Below are 22,289 nucleotides of genomic sequence, written 5' to 3'. Positions count from 1 at the left end.
CCCTTGTTCAATATGAGAGACCTGCATTTCTCAGGACAAGAATCTTCCTCCATTCCTCTTGTTCAAATTCCCCACTTCCCTCCAATTACTCCTTCCAGCTCCAAACTGCAGAAAGCTTTGTACGTACAGACCCCAGTTCACAGCCACATACAAATACCAGTAATCACCACTTCCATTTTTCCACCATCTCTATTTTTTACAGTCGGGAAAGAACAAGTTATCTCGCATGCTGTTTCCTGTATTTGTATCATTCAGAATATCCCTCAAATACATCCAATAGCTAATTATACAGCTATAAAGTGATCAGAGTGAATGCCATTGCCAATGCAATTAACATTCTTTATGTGAGATTAACCGGATTTGAGTCACCTGCATAACTTGCTTACAATGTTAAGCTCTCAAGAGACAGAGTGCTGCTTGCCCAAGCATGCTAAATAAAGATGATTTCTTCACACAGTCAGGTCAAATTTAGAGACTTAAACTTGAAAAAAAAAATATTATTTTTTTTCTTTTGAAATGGTTTGCCAATAAATTAAGTCTTGACTCATAATTAAACATAATACAATTTAACCCTGTCATCAGCATCCAGAGCGCAATATATTTGAAAACCAACAAGAGAATGAAATTAAAATCATGGATGTATATATTAATTTTAATATAGTTATTTTATAAGCTTTCACTGAGTAAATAAAATACCCACTTCCTAGACTTTCTTTGATGAATATTAAAAACCTCTGACGAGAACTATAAAATAGGTCATGGTTATATGTCATGTCAACCAGTCGTGCTATTACGAGGGTGACCTTTATAACTTCAGAATAAACTTCACTCGCCGTAATAAAAGGGAATTGTTAATGCAATCTGGACACACACCTACAATCTGTTGCACTGCTTGAGATATGTGCTGCCAGAATGACCACAGGAATGGGTCACAAGCAGCAACGGAGGAAAATTCTTTTCTTGCTTTGGGTGCTGACAGAAGTTCACCCTAGAGCTCATTTCTTCCTCTGTTCAACAATTAGTCTGAGTATCCCAGTTTGTTAGAGAGGCTGAGATGACCTTCACATGTATTATTGCCCTTTCTCTGTTCCTCAGAAAGTTAGACAGCCATATACAGGACCTCAATCTAATTAAAATGATCGTAACTACCTTAATATATTTTCTCTGCTGAGGCAACTGCTAGAGTGAAGGATTTGATGGTGCCCATAATGTAGAGGCTCAATCTGATTTAGAACCGGTTTCTCTGTCTTTGCTGAAAAGACAGCATGTGAAAAAAAAATGTTTTTGTTTTCTAGCAAGCAGTATTAAACACAAAATAAGTGGCTTTGGGGAGGGATTTAACAGCAAATAGTTAAAAATAAAAGGGTTTTTTCACTTCAGAATTCTGATATAAAGAAAAAAAAAATAGATAGCTTTAAGTTCCACTTCAGAATGCTGTCAATAGCATAGATACTTCATTAACTGAAACGTGATCTGGATAAGTAAAGCTCTCTGCCAAAAATGAAGATGAAGAAGAGAACAGGAGGATAACAGGATCACACTAAATTTACCTATGTTGGTCCAATAACTGAAAATGCAATGGCAAAAGCAGATGACTTGATATTTAAAAACATTCTTCTACTGTCTCTTTTTAGAGAGTAGTTCCATTTTTCATTTGAGAAAAAACACTTGTGTAGACATTGCAAACTTGTACACCCTAAGCAGTAACCAATATGCAATGAGTTTGCACAGTAACAGCACAAAGCACAGTGAAGATGAACATGATAATAAAATAGAATGGTTTTTTATCAATTGTTAACTTTTTTTTCCCCTTTTATATGGTTCTACAACTATGTTAATTTCAGTTTTTACTGAATAAGGTAATTAGCATTAGGTATGGACTTGAGACCAAATCACATCCTTTTTTAACAGCCATATCATTATCCTGCTACAATTTGTCAAGTATCTGTGGATAACAGATACTGTCAACAAATAACTGCCACAAGTACATTACAAGTTGGAAATATAAGGATTTCAAGATAAATAGGAAGACCTTTGCTCTGAAGGGCAAAACACACACTACCAATTTCTTTGTCTTGAACTGTGAATGAATATCCAGTTTTGCTAGATTTTCCATGAAGCTGGGAAAGCTTATGGAACTAATTTCCAAGATACAATAGGACAAGACATAAGGCCTTCCAAATAGGCAGAGCTCAGGAAAGTAAAATGGGGCTCAATGCCTTCACCAAGGCATTTTCTGATTTTTTCCTCTAACATCATGTCATTATAGTATACTGTTTCTATAACTAAGGTATCTCTTTCAGCCTTACAATGTCTAGGAACATCAAACACAAATACTCCTTCACGCATCACGCGAAAATACTTCTTCATCCCACAGGACCTTATTAGCTAAAAAAACGTTCCGGTATTAAAGGTAAAATAAAAGAATAATCCAAAACAATCTTTAATATGTCTTTTAAGGCACTTTTTTACTCTTCTTAGTTATGGTTTGTATTCTTTTAAGGGTCTTCTAAATATATCTTTTTCCACTGCTTCATGCCAGCCTCTTGAAGTTGATATATTAAGGCCTTCATTGATTTCCCTGAGCTTCAGAATCAATATACAAGATACACCTTTGTACATTCTCTTCAAACACCATTTTCAGTCCAAAGGAATAAAAATGAGTCTGCAATAGTTAAAACGACTTGAAAACTTATCTGAGAACTGTGCAGTAGCATCACAAAATTTTAAACGGTGAATTTAAGGAGTCATTCTTACTTCATTTCATTTTGGGCTCTGTAACATATTTTTACAAACAAAGCTTCCTTATAAATTGGAATGACATTGTTTGTTTTGTTTAATTCTTTTAAGACAAAGGTTATGACCCCAAGCACAAGCTAATAAACCTAATTTATATCACTTACACTTCTGTCTTCTTGCTGTACTCCCAAGGTTACACCTTGGCATCTCACAAAGGCAAAAACTAGCAGGAGTGCTTGAAAGAGAAGACTGACAAAATGTAATGCATCATTGTCACTATTCAAAACACAGGAATAATTTTGGAAGTACTGCTAATATAATCAGGTTTTTTTATGAAATTTTACTGTTAAAGTTTGGCAACTTTCCACTGGTAGAAGTATCACGATCAGGGAAAAAAAATGCAATCTGCATTGACACTAACAGTATGCTATAGTAGTGCCTAAAGGCTATGTTTCCTATGCAGATGGGGCTGAAAAGAAAAATTACTTGTTTTGTGGAAGTTCTACATGTATTATCCCCATCTCCCAGCAAAGGCTGTTAAATGGGTACCCAGCTGAGTAGATGCATCCAGCACAAGGGAAACTTTAATTTTCTCTTCCTACTCTTTCCAACGTTCTTATTGCCCATTTTATTTTATTTATTATTTTAACTCAGGAAAGGTGTAATCTTCTAGGTTTCCATGCTGTTTCCTCAGGCTATCAGTTACCACCACAATGACTCATTTTTCCCAGAAGCAATGCCTCAATCTAAATTTACTGAACAGGAAGCAAGAGATCTGTCAGAAGTCACATGCAGAAATTAATTTCAGGTATTACAGAAGAAACTTGCAAAGCCAAAAGTAGCAAATGGCAGACTCCTGGAAAGGTTTGAGATCTATTATAAAACATTTCATTTTCCTACAGAGTAGCATTTTAACTAAGGCTCCCTTCACATGATGGAAAGGGTTCAGGGGTTTGTTATTTGGAAAAGGAATAGAGATATTAAAACTAATTCATACAAATTCAGCTAATTCATACAAATTACTCTCCAGAATCAGCACCAGAGTAGACTTGACAAAGACTTTATTAAATTCTCTAATTCATTAGTTAAGATATCTTTATTTCAACTATAAAGCTCATTTAAAAATATTTTCAAAACAGTTAAACTTGGGCAAATTAATAACATACAGGTACTATGATATTTTTAGCATATTTTTCTCAACAGCTGAACTATTGCCATGGTTCTCAAACCATGAGTCATATTAGAGGAAGGCTGTGGACTTAACAGATGATCCATGGTTTTGCCTGTGCTCAGTAAAGTCAATATGCACAGCCAATCTGATGTTTCCCAGAGTTGCTTTATTTATTGGATTTATTGTGCATGCTCAGACTGATTGGACTGTCCAGTAGATACATTATTTCCTGGAAATATCATGGATAATGATCTCCAGTGCACTGTGCACAAACACAAGCTGTGCCAGAGTCCAGAAACAGAATGCAACTATTCTGCTGGAGGAAGGCAAAGCCAAGCCAACCACCTCCTTTTGTAGAGTGGATTGGGACTAACATGGACACATCTGTACCAGCAGCATAGAGCTTCAGGGACAGGTGGCAGCCAGAAAATGGGCACAAGATAGTTGAACAATCTTGTCAAACTGCAGATCATAACCTGAGTGGCTGCTTTCTGCATGCCATTCTTGTAGAGCAAAAAGGAAGATGAGAAGGGAATACCTCTATAGAAGGGGAAACCTAGATAGAAGGATGCACAGATAGAAAAGGAAATTTAAATACAATTTTCTTTAGCTAGTTTAATGCAATTATGAAGAATTAAAACATCTAATTTCATGTATTGATGATTTTGTCCAGTATTCATAAAATAGGCCGTGATTGTATTTTACGGTTGATTGCTATGATTAAATCCTGTAAAAAAAATCAGAATATTCTAATTGGCTATGTAATATTTTACATAACAAGACAAACCTAATACTTACTGTAGCTCTGCAGGATCTGAAATTATACGCATGTTTTCATTTTAATTCCTACAGCTCAATGCTTTTTAACATATTATTTTCTTAAGGATTTCTTAAAGCTTTGAAGTTTAGGACTGCAATCTGCTTGCTATCCACAGGGAGTATTACCAGAGATTATCAGTACTTAAACTGATGAAGAAGATAGATCTTGTCTCTTTTACATCTGTATAAAGGCACAACTTCAACAGATTGACTGCAAAGCACATAATAATTTGATAGGGATCCTTTCTGTGGGTTTTTTGCAAGGTATACTAATTCTTCAAAAGTCATATGCTTTCATGAATCCACAAGAAATTTAGGTGGAGTAAATGCCTTTACAGTCTTGTAATGCTGGAGAGCAGTAAGTCCTCAGTAGCTCAAGGATCTTGTCTAGCACAAACTTTTCTGTGTCTTTGGGGAATCCCATAGTGCTTTCCTAAAGCTGACAAACACATGTTCAATTGCACATACATGCAAACACGGATGATAGTACGTGTGACTGGGTTTTCCAGTGCACTGTATGAGGCACAAGGTGAAAAAATAAGGAGCACCTGCTTCAGGAAGCACCTTAGGATTTCTAAAGAAACTCATAGTGGAATTACAAGCACTTGTCTTTGGAATTTTGGTACTGTTTCAAGCATATCAAGGAGATTCAGCAGGAGAGAAAATTAACACTATTTATCTTTCTCTTTTGTGTATGTAAGTTTTCTTTAGCAGTGAGGGGCTTGTTCCTTTTTGATATTCTTTCATTTGCTCAAAACCTCTTGACCAATTCCTACAAAACAACTGCTAATGCTGAATAGAAATGCCATGACTATGGGGTGCACCACAACAGGATTTTGCAGCTATTTATCCAGTTGTTAGCAGGATGGATCCAGCTCTTAATTCAGTATTACTCTATTCTTGATCAAGATTCCAAGCATAGGGCAGATGCTCCCAGCAACTTCTTGCCTCCCTCATCAGGTCTGGAAGCAATTTCACACAGGAAACCTATCAATTTTTTAATTGATTCAGTAACCAAAGAACGTAAATGATGCACTGTCTTACAGGATGAAAAGCTGTTTCATGCCCGTTAAAAAACAAATGACAGAAGAATCTCTTTGTATTGAAAAAGTTGATTTTGGATTTTCTCCAATGACTTCTTACTGATCAATTGAGTTCTTCTGTGCTCTCCTATAAAGGTTTGATTCCACAGACCCACAGGAATAAGGAATTAGTTAAATAGGCAATGCTTGTCCAAATCTCTGTTAAGCAGGCATTGTCAACTGTATTAGAAGTGGCTTAATTACATTTGGCAGTTTTGTGAGGGAGAGAATTATGTTGTGCATTACAGCCTCTGAGTGTATGCATATCACTAAGGACCTCCAATTAGATTGAAGCTCTACTCCTAGAAGGAAAATGTTGAGCCATCACAGATGCATAATTATAAATCACAGCCTTTGCAACTTGGTCTGCTTCAGAATCTGTGAAATGTAGCTTAAGCAGTACCATTAAGCAGTACTATTGTGTTTTGATAACCTTGTTTTGGCTCATACTTTGATGATTCACCCAGGTCAATTCAGTGTATGACATTTGAAGTTAAAAGAGAAGAAAAGAAAACAAAAACTCGATTTGCCTTACCAAAGACAGTCAGCTCTGCTGGATCACTGTCTCGCTCCCCCACCATGTTGGTTCCAACACAAGTGTACATCCCAGCATCGCTTTTTCTTGTGTTGGAGATCATCAGCTTCCCACCACGTATCTGTTTCAAAACAAGGAATATATTTTTAACTTCAGATAAACAAAAGATGATAATAAAAGCTACCATCTAGGCAACCGGTTGCACCACTAAGACATTTAAAAGTTTTGTTTGTTAATATATGTATTGTTTAAAAATTGTAGTTCTATATACCTAAATATCTTCAAGATGCTCTAGTACACATTTTACTTTACTGACTGACTTTAAGCATATGTAATTTTTTTCAGTTATCATTAGGTGCTTTCCATTTCAAAATTACATTTCTTGTTGTCTCTTTGGCAATGAAGACTGCTTGTGTTTCTTGCATGATAATATAAACACCTGTGACATCCCTCTTAAGAAAGATGCAATTTTACTTAGTTTTATTAGTTAATTTTTCTGCTTTCTGAACAGTTTCCTTGTTCACTGGTTACAATAGATTTACCCTTTTCCTTGAAGCAAATAGACTGAATCTAGCCCAAGCTGAGTATTCACATGATTCCCATAAGACATAACATTTTCCTAGCTATAAAGAGTTCTTACAGAGTGTAAGGGGAAAGTAGCTGAAAGAAATAAAGTAAGCAATTTGCAGCTTTTAAAGTTACAGAGAGTGTAAAAAGTTACACACTGAGGTGATTCAGAATAAACTAGGAATGTTGACAAAGAAACTTGAGAGTCAGGGAATGATAACCAGTTCCCTGCCACTCTTCCTTCTATCAGACAGACTGGCCCACAAATAGCAATCACTTATACTGTTTAGCCTGAAATACTTCCTTGGACATTCAAAGAAACAAACAAGATTCCTAATAGAATCACAGAGTCATGGATTGGGTTCAGCAGGAATGGACCGTGAAGATCATCCAGTTCCAACCTCCCTGCCATGGGCAGGGACACCTCCCACTAGACCAAGTTGCTCAAAGCCCCATCCAATCTGGCCTTGAATGCTTCCTAGGATGAGGCATCCAGAACCACCCTGGGCAACTTGTGCCAGTGTTTCAACACTGAAGAATTTCCTCTTAATGTCTAAGCTAAATCTACCCCCTCCCAGCTTAAAATCATTACCTCTTGTCCTATCACTACATAACCTTGTAAAAAGTCCCTCCATACTGAATGCAGTCAGCACTGAGTAAGTTCCACACCATTACTTTAAAGTAAAGTATAAAACTCCATTGGAGGAATATAAATACTAAAAAGCTAAGCATTTAGAAATCAAGAATTAAATACATTCCAGGACACTTATTTTATCCTATTTGCTTGCACATACTATATACAATTTCTAGTTACTTGATAATTTACGTATTTCTGCTGGATCCATTTTCTTTTGGTATATGGAATGAACTGCCACAAAATTCTCCCAGGATTACTCATTTGCCCATTATGTATTTCTGTTCAGGAGCTATCATTCTTTAGAGTGTAAGTTCAGCCTTTATTTAGATTATACATCCCAATTACTAAACCAAACACAACATTACTAATGTCATCCCAACCTGCTGTTTTTTTCCCATGGAGTATTCGTGTATCTCATAGGTATGATGGATTTAATCTTTAAAACACCTCTCTGATATAAGGTCTGATAATCTCATTTCATTGAACTGAGAACTAGAAAAGGCTAAATCACTCAAAGACATCCACTGAGTCCTTACATCCACCTTACATGACTAAATCTGATGCTCTAATGGATCTGAGTTACACTAGTTATGCCAACCAAGCCTCAAGAAGGTCAAGTTGGAGACCAAAACCAGAAGAGAAGAAGAAAATCCCATCCCATTTGGGAAAGCTCAGAGAGGCAAACTGCCAAGACTAACACCAAATCTCTACAGGAAAGGCTGTAAAGCTGTTGAGTTCTTCTGCACTCAGCTGTAAGGCTTCAGTGTGGGCCTGGTGTTTATAGACAACCAACTGACTTGTACTCACACTGATCCGCTCTTCCCTGTCGTCGATACGGACTTTATCTTTCTTCCAGTAGATGGTGGGCTCAGGGTGCCCACGAGGGGGTTGGCACTCCAATATGGCAGGCTCTCCAGCTGCCACCACCACATCTGTTGGGTTTTGGCGGAAGTCGTCCCGTAGCACTAATGAGGGAAAGAAGAATTTAAAAAATTACTAGAAGTGACGACGTTGTAATGGGGGAAAAAAACAAAAGCATATGTATTGTTTATTAAGCAAACAAACAAAAAGTCTCAACTATTATTAGGTAATGACTTTGTATCTTATATTTCCTGGAAAAGACCTCATGAAAGAAGTCGTGAGGCATAACCTTTTATCCATTGAATTTTTTTTATTTCCAGATAAGAACACTGCTCTTCATTTAAATTAGAAATATCTGCAGCACCCATTACTCTTTTTAACCTGGATAGGGTCACTTCCATTCTTGCAAAAGTAGCACTGCAGGTCTGATGTGGAGTTCTTTTCATAACAGAATACAACACGTTTAATATCTGGTTTGCCTGGATCTCAAGTTAAGTTACATGAAGATGTGATTACTGAACTGCAGTTACACCTGAAAGTTGTATTACTATTATTATTATCACCAAATATACACTGAAGTAATCATCAGTTCTGAAAGGAGTGAAAGAAATCAAGCTGATGGCAGTATGATTCCAGCATATTTATTTCTTCTTTTTATTCTTCTTCTTCTTCTTTTTTTTTTTTTTTTTTTTTTTTTTTTTTTTTTTTCTGTTTTTTGGTTTGGTTTGGTTTGGTTTTGGTTTGGTTTGGTTTTTTGTTTGTTTTACTGGTTCTGCAACTTTGAACTGTGCTGATCCATGACATTGAAACTAAAGAGCATTTAAATCACCAAGCTGTTTGAAAAACTAAATAAGGCAACACAGGCCAGCTTCTTATGTAAATCAAGCTTCTTTATAGAAGGATTAGGTCCAACTTGCTGGCTTCAGAGTGCTAAAATGACATCCACTTCATCATTATTCTTCCATGTGTGTCCTAATCTCTAGGTTAATTGACATTCCTATAAACATAAAACTGAAAATAGCTGTAGATGAGCTACTGAAATAGAATTTAGGGCATTTCCCCTCCTTGAATTTCAGCTACGTGTGGCTTTCATTAGAGCTTTAAAACAGTTCTCACCCTTAATGGAACCAGGGCCCTCTGAGAAATTAGAAAACATTGTCTCCTCATGAAGGGGCAAGTCAGGGAGAGTTCAGCAGAAATTGCTCAGTCTCATTTCATAAGCAGAGATAATTTACTGCTTTCAATGTTAATAAAACGTGCCCCATTTTAACATTTGGAACTGAATACTTCTCTGTTCTGTAATAAGCCAGAAGAAAATACAATTAATACATACAAGAAATGGTCTCTGAACGGGCTGAGGTGAGTGCACTGTATATTTGTGGCACTCAAAATTATTTATGAAGTAAGTTCTAGTGTTTCCCATTTTGGGATACACAGGCAGAAAACAGAGGAAATTGGAATTCCTAACACAAAAATGAGTGACTATTTAGGTCTTGCTGATCAGGTCTTGCTTGGAAACAAGTGACAGGACAGAGCTGGCAACAAATGCAGCTCTGGTAAGAACCTGTAGTCATCTTAGGTGACACAGCCACTTGATACATTTTTCCAACATATAATGAAAGAATCTAACCTCAAAATATTTCTGATTAACAAAAATCACATACCCTTTTGATTCACAAAAATCAAACTAACAGAAACAGAATATATAAAGTTTGGAGATCAAATGGAAGAAATAGCTTATGCAATGCACAACACAGGAAGAGTACGTTGAAGATCATGGGCCATTGACTATATGGCATTATAAAATTTTGCAAAATCAGGAAGGCTAATAACACAGTAACGTCAGGGAAAGAACCAGGGAAAAAAAAGTCAAACAAAACCATCTATTTTAGGAAGCACCGTCATGTGTTTTTGTGATCACTATGATATGCAGGAAGAAAAAAATATTAGGCAGTGTTATGCCCTCTTTCATACAACTGGCAAATGGATAAACATTAACCTCTTCCATTATTATTATACTAAAAAAATTATCATTTTTATTTGGCTTGATTCTTTGCAAGATGACAGAACTTCAGTGCAAACCCATCAGTGGAAAATCCCCAGAAAATCATCAGATCCCACAAATAATGACTTCATAGTCCTGACTCCTAACTCCAGTAAGCAATATTAAGGATAGCATTTTCCTTGAACACTTTACACTGCTATATGAGGCTGACAAATACTGTTTCTGGGGGTGATACATGGCAAATTAGATTAACTTTCCCTGAAACATCCCAGCAACTGTATAACATTCCAATCAGCCTCAGAATATAAGGCTAAGAGGTGATTTGATTTTATCACATTCCTTTACCCAAGTCTTACTGCAAATGTGGCTTGAATGGAAGACAAAATTGATGCTATGGGGTTTACTTAATCTTGCTCTGTACCAAAGCACATATGCGAATCTTGAATAGATATATCTCACTATTTCCATGAAAAGCATCCTGCGTTTTGGAGAAGAACAAAAAATGGTTGGAGAAAAATGAAATAGGGAAAAAAATAAAGCAGGGAGAGAAGGATAAAGATAAGAGAAAAATGTGTGGAATATAAATTAAAGGGAGAAAACAGCTCAGAGGAAGAGAAGGAATACTAAGTATAGGGAAAGTGAAAACAAAGTCAGGTAAAGGAAGGAAAAGAGAAAGAATAAAAGCAGAGAGAAAGACAAGGTAAAGAGCAGAGAGTACAGGCTGCTTTATGTGACTCAGTGCTTTTAATGCAATATAACAATTACAATACAAAGCATAGTCTTTAATCTGATCAGCACAGCCATCCCAGCACATCTAAACAACACCTCAAGGGAGAAGAAGCAGGGAAGAGAAAGGATGCTTTCAGGAAGAGACCAGGGCACAAACTAGAGATAACTGCTGTCCCACTCCAGTGGCTGTCCCACTCCAGAAAGCTACAGAGGAAAGGAGCATCAACTGGAAGTTGAGTTCACACTTATTAGCACAGTAAATAGAAAAGCTGCAGCACAGTTTAGTGCATCCACCATATCTAATGGCACAATCATCTGTGAAACAGAAAAATGGTTGAGAGCTGCAAGAATATTCCTCAGCCAATTATTCGCACTTCATGGGTACTTCCAAAAAACTATTAGTGTGCCTGAGGAGGTAGTGGATCAAGGGTTGGACTTGATGATCTCAGAGGTCCTTTTCAACCTGGCTGATTCTATGATTCTATGATTCTCTGACCTGCTCTCCTCTGCCAGCCTGATGGCAGCACAAACAGCCTCACGTTTCAAACGACAAAGCCCAGGAAGGGCAAAAGCTTCTGCGTGGCTGCGCCTCACTGTCTGAAAAGGCTCCAGGGAAAGGAGAGCTGGTAAGGACAGCTATACCATACACACAGCCTAGAATGGTGCTGGGGACAAAAGTTAATTAAAGTTTGATAGGTCTCTTTGTAGCTGGAACAAGCTGCCGCTGCTCAAACAAGATAGATGTCTGCGAGCTGTCACGCCAGTCTTTAAGGCATGCAAAGTCCTGTATGGCCTTTAACAGGTACCCAGCAGCACAGTCACGGGAAGCAAGCACATTTAACCACGGCAGCACCCAGATAAACACTTGCAGGCCATGCACCTGCCAGGCCGAGGGAGAGAGAGGAAAAAAAAGAAGTCCCTGCTACCAAGGCAACTGCTTACCAGCACCTGCCAGCTTAGGCCCAAATCCAGGCTTCGGTCAAACTGATGCTCGTAAACTCAGGGTATTGCATGGAAACTGAATTAATTTCCACAACTGAGGCTCCAGCAGTTTGTTTAAAGGAAGTGGAGATAAAGCCACAATGTTTATGGGCTGAAGGGAAGGTGACAGGGTCAAAATTATTCCAGGCTAGATATCCATGCCTTAATCCTGCTTCCTACTACAACAGCTTTCAGGTCCTTAGAAAGAAAACATTTTTACAGGATTTACATTTACATGATGATTACAAATAACCATCTGTCTGCTTCCACTTTTTCAATCTGGTCCATGTCCCCCGAGCCCCTAGCCCGTGGTCAGAGCAGCTAAGCTGGAAGGAAGAAGTGGATGCCTGTCAGGAGGCCTTGGGATAATTGCATTCTTCTCCCACCAGTGCTCAGCTCTCCATCTCCTCCTCCCAGTGCACACAGCAAACATCTGAGATTACTGTGGATGGGACTGACAGAAAGACTGTCTTTTTTTTCCTCTTTCAATGAATGATAATGTTTTAAAACACGGATACATCTGTCGTGCTGACTAGAGGGTACGAAGAGATATCGAGTAAATATTAATGTGCTTCTGTAACTTGGGTCCTGACAGTTTATCTTTCCCCTCCTATTCTGTTTTGTGCTTTTCTCAAGATAATATTATTCTCATATGAAGATTTTACACAGCCCTGTTGGCTGATCACCTGCCACATGTAGCTAAGTCTCCCCTGACCCAAGGCACTGCCTCACAGGCATTTTTCTGAATCATCATCTCTCTACCACTGCTTTGGCACTTCTCTGATACATACTGATACTCACAATCAACATGAACTATTATGTCAAATAACTGCCCAGATGTCATGCAGCAGACAGATTAAAGGCTTATTATAGTTTAGGTAGCATATGGTGCAGGGGGGGTATTTTAGAACTTGGCTAATGTGTCTGATCTACTGAAATAGTCCCTGAGCAAGCTGAAATGCTACCTGCTGAAATGAAGAGAGGGAAGACAAAAAAGCAAAACAAAACAAAAAACAAAAACAAACAACAAACCAAGAGTCAGAGAAAACCTTCCTCATGAAGAATAATAGTACACTTTGGGGAGGCTGCTGCCTTACCTCTTTGTTTCAGCAACTGCCTCTGTCACCATATTTTCTAAGGGAAATTTCAAAAAAACCCACAACAGAGATAATCATCCCACACAAGACTCTCAGGAAGTTCCTGAGCTCCCTCTGCATATTCTCATACTGGGAAAAGCTGCCATATTTTTTTTTAAAAAAGATGACAAGGAACTATATGGGTTTTTTTCCTCCTGTTTTCCTTCCCATCCTTCACCTACCTCCTGATACGGATACTGCCTAGAAGACATGAATGCTGGCTAATTTACCATAACTCTGAATGCTCAGAATTTACTTCAAAATTACATCCCAAACCTATGACATTAATTTGCGGGGGGATTTTCAAAGAGTCTAGTAGCTTAAACAATGGTTGATTAGTAGGGTTCCTAGAAATCAAAGTAAGGAAGAGAGTAGCAGGGAGATACTACCATAAAGAAACAAAAGAAAGGGAATCTTCCTCCATGCATATTCAACAACTTTCTTCAACTTCATCCCTTTTCTCACTCAGTATTTCGTGTGCTTCTGAACTCAATAACCTACTCAGTACTTCCAGTTAAAGGTAGTTTGATTTCTATTCTCTGGCATCAGCAAGGGCCAAAATGTGGAAAAAACCACTCCATTCTGACACATCCTCTGAAATTTCTAACAGCTTATACACATACGTACAGACATGTATCGCATTTGGACTTTGTGATGAGCATTAATGTCTAAACATGAAATTGGACACCCTGGCTTCTAAACACAGAATCTATTAAGCCAAGTGAACAGAGAATCGCAGTGTTAGAAATCAGGTGCCTGAATCAACACTGACAAGTAAGTAGAGAGATTCCAAATTGATTAAGTGGGAGGTAGCCATTTGTTGGTTTTGTTTTTTTTTTCACTCCTCTAAATTTCATTTGGAGGTGTACCCCAATTAGCTGACTGCACAAAGGTCAGGAAAGAAGACAGGCTTTTTGTTATTTGGAGTGCACTCTGCAAGAGTCAGACTTCGAAATGTCTTCAACAGTTAACTCAATTAAGGGAACTGCTGACCTATTTTCCCTCTTACACAATTACACAGGTATAAAGGGATAGTTTTTGCAGACATCAACTAATGAGTTGTTTCTGATTTTTTAAAGGCTATGATTTGTGCTGAATTAAGCACGTGAAATACAGCCTGAGTATACTTACACTAACACTGAAAAATTGCATAATGTCCTCAACTTTCTTGTGATTCATTGTGCTCACTTGAATGCAATCTGACATCTCCATAATTTTTTTCTCAAAGATTTTATTTGACTACTAGATAGCATGAAGAGGGAAGATTTTTCTAATTTGGAACATAACATATTTATGTTTAGGTTTCCTGATTGAAAACAAACTTCTATCACCTGTCTTCATTGCAATGAATCCCCAATAACCTTCTCTCTTTCTTAAACTCCTGCTTCCTTCCACCAACAATTTTGAACACTGCAGTTAACAGTCAGCAATCTCATTATCCATCTGCCATAAATCTTCAAAAGCCTCACTGTGTTTTGACAGTCAAGAAAGGCAAAGGGAAGCAATAAGCATAGCCAAGAATTCTTTATGAATGCAAATATCCTAAGGACCACATTTAAGTGATTTCAGAAGTCTAAATCTAAGCAACATAACATGTTGAAAAACTTTCTCTACAATATAGAGCAGATTTTTTTTTATTTACTCTTAATGCATAATCACTCTTGATGAATGCACTTCACAGATTGCTAGCGCTAAAAAGATACATTATATTGAGAGGTTTATTTAATTTAAATTAAAACCCCTATTACTTGCTTAAAAGTTCAGAGAACTGGTACAACAATGGAAGACGCAAACTTTGAAAAACGTGGATGGTCTGTTGCAATTCTTAAGGTTTAACACGGATCAGACATCTTGCAGCTCACTTGAATAGTTATTTAACGACCTTGGGAACTCACGCCTGACGTTAGCTTTTACGTGCTCTTCACAATTTAATGGACTACATATTCACAAAATCACGAGCAAGTAATTGATTTTTTTCCCAACTAATGTGAATATCAGATGTGGAACCAAGCACAGCTTCGAGAAACACATCACAGCTGAAGTCCTGTACTCACAGTGTCACTTGTATGCCAGCATGTCTTATTTGCAGCAAGAATATGGGGCTATTCTTACCAAAAGCATCAGAAGAATCTTCAAATCAACTATGCTTCTCTCCAGCAATGCAGCAGGAAGGATCATGCATTCAAAAACCAGTATGGTATAATAATATCATGCAGGTTGTGAGGAGGTTATAGTTTGAGTATGAGGAAATAAGAAGGCAGGCTTTCAGACTCTGAGAGGGGCAGCACACAGAGGGGTCCATTCCCTCCCATTCCCTGCCCATACCCTATGCAGGTCAGGCAGCCCAGCACCCCCTCCTCTCTTTCTCCTGCTCCTTCCTTTGCTGCCGTTCCCCTGAGCTCCTTTACCCCCAGCTCACCACATGCTCTCCAGGATACACATCCATAAGGAGGATCCGCATCCATCGGGTGCTGGGAAGAGCCATGGATCCCCCTCCTGAGTCAGCCCCTCTGCAAGGGGCCCTCAGGCACCTATCCCTGCCATCAGCATTGGGTTGTATATATGTATTTGTATGTTTGTTCCTTATGCCATGTGCTACTGCCTTTCCCCTGTTCTAGTAAATCTGGTTTAGTTTTAATTTCCAAATTTAAGTCTCTCATTATTCCCCTTTTATCTTCCCTCAGGAGGGTGAAAAGGAGGGGTAACAGTCCTCTGGTTTTTGGTCTGCCCAAACTCCTAAGCCGTGACAGAGTACAAAAGTAGCTGCCAGATACCTGCAGCACTACGTTCAACCTAATGAATGCCACCTAGAGTGTGACACAGCATTGAGCAATTGTGTTTTTTCTGTTTCCAGAATAAAGCTGGATCTCCTGCAATCACTTTAGCTGCTTCAGTTCCCTGGGCTTACAGTTCAAGCCCAGCCAAAACACCTAAAATGTAAATGTCCCCTCAGTAAATCAAAGGAATAAGAACAGATGAGAATCATGAGAATGAATACAAATGGATGACTATTTATTGTATGAGAAATATATAATGTTATATGCTTCATTTAACCAATATAATACAGACTGCAAGCTCCAAGCTCCACTGAAGTGTGAATAGCCTCTAATAAACTTCTTGTGTACACATGCACAACACACACACAACAGCTGGGATGCTTTCCCATCTTGGCAGGGGGTCACTGCCACATTACTGCTATGCTTTAGCCACATTAGGCAAAGCATCAAACAAAATAGGCTGTTGCCTAACATAGGAATTCTCCTCCTTTCATTTCCCCAATAAACCTGGTTTCTATTAGAATTTATCTGTTAACTACAAGCTAAAAATCATCTATTCAGTTATTATGAGGATTTTTTTTTTTTTTTTTTTTTTTGTCAGGGCTTCTGTGTTGTTCCCTTCAGAAGTCAGGATTGAAAATTAAATACTTGAGCAGACATAGCAAGGCACGTACTTCTTGATAGGCTTTCATAACTCCCTTGCAAGGGGACTGTTCAGCCACACTTCATCACATACGGAGCATAAGATTCAACCACATTTGGTGCACAGAACCAGTGGGACTCATCTGCTCATTCTGGAATACCTCCCTTCCCATCCTACAAACTGTCCTCATGTCATTAGGCCCTTTTGGGGTGCTTGCCAGATGCCACTTAAACAGGCCTGCTCTATAGGCCTGGCTGTCCTCATGTCCTCTGTCCCATACCAGGCACATCATTTCAAGAAGGCTCCATGGTGCCATTTCCTGTAGGACATGACCCGAGTGTGCCACCTTTAATTGTTAGCCTTCCAAAGGACTCAAATGTTCTCACATTTTTCAGAATTTCTATCACATTTAACAACTAAATATTGAAATAGGTATTATTTTAAGCAGAAACCTCCCTGGCACATTTAAGTTACTCATTACACTCTTCAGCACGGAGTTTATCTGGATGCATAATATCTTTGAAGCTCCCACAAAAGACATAATTTTTGTACATTTATATAGTTACTGTCATACTTCAGTTTCATTAAAAACAAGAGGCTACAGTAACAGGACAAAATATTCAAGCACTAATATGATGGACAAAGCCTAACACTGAAATAGGCAGATTAGATTACTAGAGTAGGCAGGATTGGATGAAGAATTTTTAGCCTACCACACTATTCACCTGAGACAGATATTAGGCTGAGAAGTACAAACATATTATTTTATGCCAACTAGAGAAAAAAAATAATAAAAAGAAAAATCTCCTCTTTTGAGGATTTTTAACCCAGGTCACTCCACGGACCCAGTTGACAGGATGTATCCATAAGCAACTAAGAGAATGATGAGCTATTGCAAGCAGAGGAAGTAAGTGGCTAAGAGAGAATAGCACCATTTAAACCAGATTTTCCACCAAGGAAAATGTATTGTTAAACTATGCATTATACTTCCTTACATTTAGAATTAGGAATATTTGAAAAACAATAGCTCGTGTACCCCGTGCATGCTGCGGGATTTCTCTGAGACCAGGAGAACTGGAAACATTCTCTAGTTTGCTTGTGCAGCTTCAATTAAGGCAAATTGAATTAAACCCTCCCTTGAGGAGGACCTCTGTAGCTCTGCTCCTCCTTTTCTGAACAATTCCAGATGTAGGTGTGGAATATTTTCCGTTTCTCTCTGAAGACTTCCACATGCCTGGCTGCACTGCCACATTCATTGAAAGAGGTGAGCTTCTTGGGGAGAAGTCAAGGGGCTCTAAGCAATGATCAGCCAGTATTGGTACATGCTTGAATTTTCACAAGTTAATTTTGTTCATCAGGGCTTCCTTCCTTAGCAACAGATGGATCAGCTGGAAACAACTCAGAAGAGATGGAAACACTTATGCTGCAGAACAAATGGAAGTTGAGTACAATGTGGCCCATAATTACACATTCTGTGGCATTTTGCTTTTTTCCTGTCGTATCCAGAATTTATTGCCTGCTTAATAGCTCTTCTTTGCACTTTCTTTTGAGCACCTGTTCAATACAAGGTACTAATAGGACTTCCTTTTGGAATGCCACCAGTATCCTGACTCTTTTGTAAGGTATCATACTTCCAGTGTAGCTCTGCATGTTCACCTTAGCATTTTGAAGCTTAGCAATCAGAATTGCCACTCTCAGGGTACACCCTTGGGTCTGGCACATGCAGGAGTGATGGAATGCCAGCAGGTCTAATTGCTGACCACACCTCATTATTTTCCTCCCTCAAAAAGATGTAAAGATATTTGCTAAAATGCTTTTTCCCCCACAACAGAATACAAAAGATCAGCTCCATTTTTACTGAACGCCATGAAATCTTTAATTCCCCCTTAGACTTCCCTCACCCCACTATAAAGCTGTGACATTAACAAAATGCATATTAAAAAAAAAAAAAAAAAAAAAAAAAAAGCAAGTCATAGGGCTATCATATGAAAACGAATATACTATTCTCATTTAGCACAACTAGCAATTTGTTTAAGATTTTTAAATCTGTCTCTTGTTCTTTTCTAACCAGACATGTCAGGGCATTGAGCTAGAGCCTTTCATTGTTTTTCAAATGGTTAAACAGAAATGCTAACTCTGGCAGACACAAAGCAGTAAATCCAGTGTGTAACAGCTTCAACTCTGCATTGTGCAAGGCCTGAGCACCTGAATGTGCATCTGAATGGACAGTGCAGCTGATTTAGAGCTGCTGTGTCCACAGAGTGTGGGAATTTACCTGTGATTTCTGGACATCCATGTGCCTGAACTGCAGACATTCAATACATCACTGTTACAGCGGGCATGTCAGTAGTGCTGGCAGTCTGGACTTCAATCTCTACCAGTCCTTTTTGAAATAATAAATCCAAGACATTTATTCATAACCTGCCTTCAGATCTGACTGGCAATGGTAAATCCATTAAACTTTGCTTTCACTGCTCATGATGTTTATAAAAATTGCAAGTGAGATTACAATCCAGTAATACAACTCCTGGTATTTTTTCTCCTCAGATGTAATAATGAGCTGGATAAGAGCAAAGTTGACCCAGGGATTTCAATACAGAAACTTTCATTGGAAACCTGAACAGTGGTGTGCAAACACATGAGTTTATGCCAATATAATAATGGCATTTCTACACCTATTAACAATTTTAGATCAACTGCTGGATTCTTGTTTGATGGGATGACATAAATGAATTATATTTCTTCTTAAAATATATAATTAACTCTTAATGAACCCTTCCCTTTCTCCAGTAAATTCAATTTTGTCTAATCCTTGGGTTTATGGTAATGTTGAGCTCATTAAAATGTTACTTAAAACTCATTAAAATGCACACTGAGAGGTAACATCTTCATTACAGTAATATGTTGTAAAAGAAAAAAGAATGCTTTATTATCACTTAATTGTTTCCAAAACTGAATACATTTGCATAGTTATGAGGTTCACAGGATATTTTCAGTAGTACTCAGTAATTAAGCAGTTCAGTAATTAAAAATGCATTTTCTAAAAATAATTTTATGTTCCTGCTTACTCCCTGTTGTTTTTTTTTTTTCAATTGGAGGAAGTGTTCATGTTGATACAGTTTACAGAATCAAACAACGCTGATACCTGCATTGAAAGGTATAGCACTGTAAGCCCTTAGAAAATTTAGTATAGTCACCAATATATTTTGCTTTCTAACAGAGTCATATAACATGCCCCCAGTCTTTTTTTTCAACACCAGGGACAACCAGGAATTACGCAGGGGCCTTTCAAGTGCAAAGCTGTACTATAATTTTCATCATTTTGTGTTACTATACACTTGCACATGACAGAGTACCTGAGCAGAGGTCAGCTGGGACCAAGATCTGGCTTTAGAAGATGTCAGATGAACCATGAATCTGCTTTAACTCATGTTCCGAGGCAGGAGCCCTCAAGCTGGGGTACTGATTGTATGGCAGTGTTGTAGCTTCAGCCCTGCTTTTCTGCTTTCCCTCTTGACAGGGGCTGTAGCAACTCCAAGGCAAAAGGACTTCCTATGCACAGGTCTGCATATCATCTTCTTGCATCTCCCTGGCAGCACAAGGTTGAGACTACCAATAAGAAAGTCCTAGCCAAGCATGTGCATCCACTATAATGGATCCAAACAAGGTGGATGTTACTATGATTAGGTATTTGCTTAACAGATTCGTACTCAGCATATGAGCCTGATCACATTTAGTTTAACAGTTTCTGTTGGAATAAATTGCTGTGCTGGTGTAGAGAAATTAAATGTGAAAGTTAATGGACTATGGTTTTTTTCAGTGTATCTCTTCACAATAGCAAATAAAAATCTATTAACAAAATAGTCAAAAGCTAGTAACTTCTCAAGTAACTTCAGCACTGAATATCCAGAGTCCATTATTTGCCATATGACATTAGTGTAGAAGATACGTTCTAACTTTCATTTTAATTGCCAAAGAAGGGTTACTGGAAAAAAATAACATACCTTGCCAGGGAATGCAGACTCAGGTCTTAGATAGAAAAAATAGCTTTGAAGCCTTGAGTCATTCAAGGAACTGGTATCAATGTGATACCATTGAAGATTCCTTGAAGTATCGATTTAATACCAATCACTGCTCTATGGCTTTCAAATACTATTTCCACTTACTTCTAGAAAACAGATACTTTTTTTTTTTTTTTCTAACATACATGCATCACAATGCACTCAACATGGAATTTGCCAACTTGTGGTGAAAGCTGACTTGCATGCCAAAGAACCAAACTTAAATATGAATGCAGCAGATGAGACATGTCAAGATAAGGGGAACAAGAGAGAGAAATGGTCTGTGGTCTTTCAACCTCTATACCTTTAGTAGGGAATAAGAGACTACAACAAAAATATAGTAAAGAAAAAATAAAGTACTAATAAGATTTAACATTTTCAGCCGCGAGAGAATAAACAGTTGTTGCCTTCCCAAACAAGCAGAAAAAATGCACTTATACATAATAGGACAGCATTCTCATGGTACCAGGCTCTTATAAGATAAAATCAAGTTACCAGGTTTATCCCAGCTCTCTTTGGTGAGCCTGGACAATTAATTGATCTCAGGTCCCAGATTTAAAGAATGATCAGACTTCTGTTGCTCACTTTTTTCATTATTTAAATGAATCAGTCTCATCCACTTTTACAATCTCTTCTATGTACTTTGTACAGTTCCTGGTACCCTGATCCAAATAACAATTCTTATAATGCACATCTTAACAAAAATTATGAAATTCGGGACAGCTGCTATGTGAGACATCAGTACGTAGGCTGAAAAGTTTTGTTTAATAAAATAATTCATGTTATACTTCTTAATTTGCTTTTAATACTCCTTTAACACATCAAGTCCTAATGGAGACACACATTGCTATTTCTACACTAATTTACATGTAATGTTCTTACCATTTCAAAAGAAAACAAATAATGTGTCTTCTCAGCCAAATAAGCAATCCCTCATTTTATCTTTATTGCACACACTAGCAGATAAGTTAAGTAATTTCTCTCAAACTCTCAGCAAGATGGCTGGAAATAAATAATTCCAAAAGTAAGTAACTGGCATAATAAGTATTAATGTTGAAAACCTTCTCCACTGTATTTCCTTGTATTGACTAAGTAAAAATAAATGAGATATCATAAACATAAAGTTGAAGATAGATGGTACATTGAGGGGGAAAAAAAAATAATTACCTATTAAATTTACTAGGTTTTCCTACATAAGCACTGTGTAAATTGAACATCCACCATCTGACTTTAAAAAAAAAAAAAACACACAAAGTACTAAAATTTCAGCTTTCAGTTGCTATGTATGGGAAGGGTGACTAGTCTATTAAATCCAATATTTAACAGAAATAAACACCAACTGATGGTAGTGCAAGACCTGGAAAATCATGACTGTGCATATCCAAATCTCAAAAGCAGAAACTCTTCTCTTATGGTAATGTTATGAACACATAAGCAAGCAAAACTGATACCATTTTAATTCAGAGCTGATATAATAATTTTAAAATGAGAAACAGGAATGGTGCTTTCTTGCTGCCTGAGTTATTCTGTTCCCTGCATCCCCCTG

At 37.7% G+C, this 22,289-nt stretch overlaps 1 protein-coding gene across 17 annotated transcripts in view; it reads right to left on the bottom strand.

The window, feature by feature from the left end:
• Window positions 1-22,289, bottom strand: part of ROBO2 (roundabout guidance receptor 2) — a 456,391-nt gene that overhangs the window by 137,188 nt on the left and 296,914 nt on the right. For all 17 annotated transcript variants that reach the window (XM_071755874.1, XM_071755885.1, XM_071755823.1 and 14 more), the window contains exons 3-4: window positions 8,358-8,515; window positions 6,347-6,467 (exon numbers count right to left, since the gene is read on the bottom strand). In XM_071755874.1, coding sequence (XP_071611975.1) covers window positions 6,347-6,467; window positions 8,358-8,515 — 279 coding nt within the window. The remainder of the gene's footprint in view (window positions 1-6,346; window positions 6,468-8,357; window positions 8,516-22,289) is intronic.

The sequence above is a fragment of the Heliangelus exortis genome, chromosome 1 (assembly GCF_036169615.1).
Source record: "Heliangelus exortis chromosome 1, bHelExo1.hap1, whole genome shotgun sequence".
Classification (NCBI taxonomy): domain Eukaryota; kingdom Metazoa; phylum Chordata; class Aves; order Apodiformes; family Trochilidae; genus Heliangelus; species Heliangelus exortis.
Note: the sequence above shows the minus strand (reverse complement) of the source record. Positions and strands in the feature narration are given on the sequence as shown.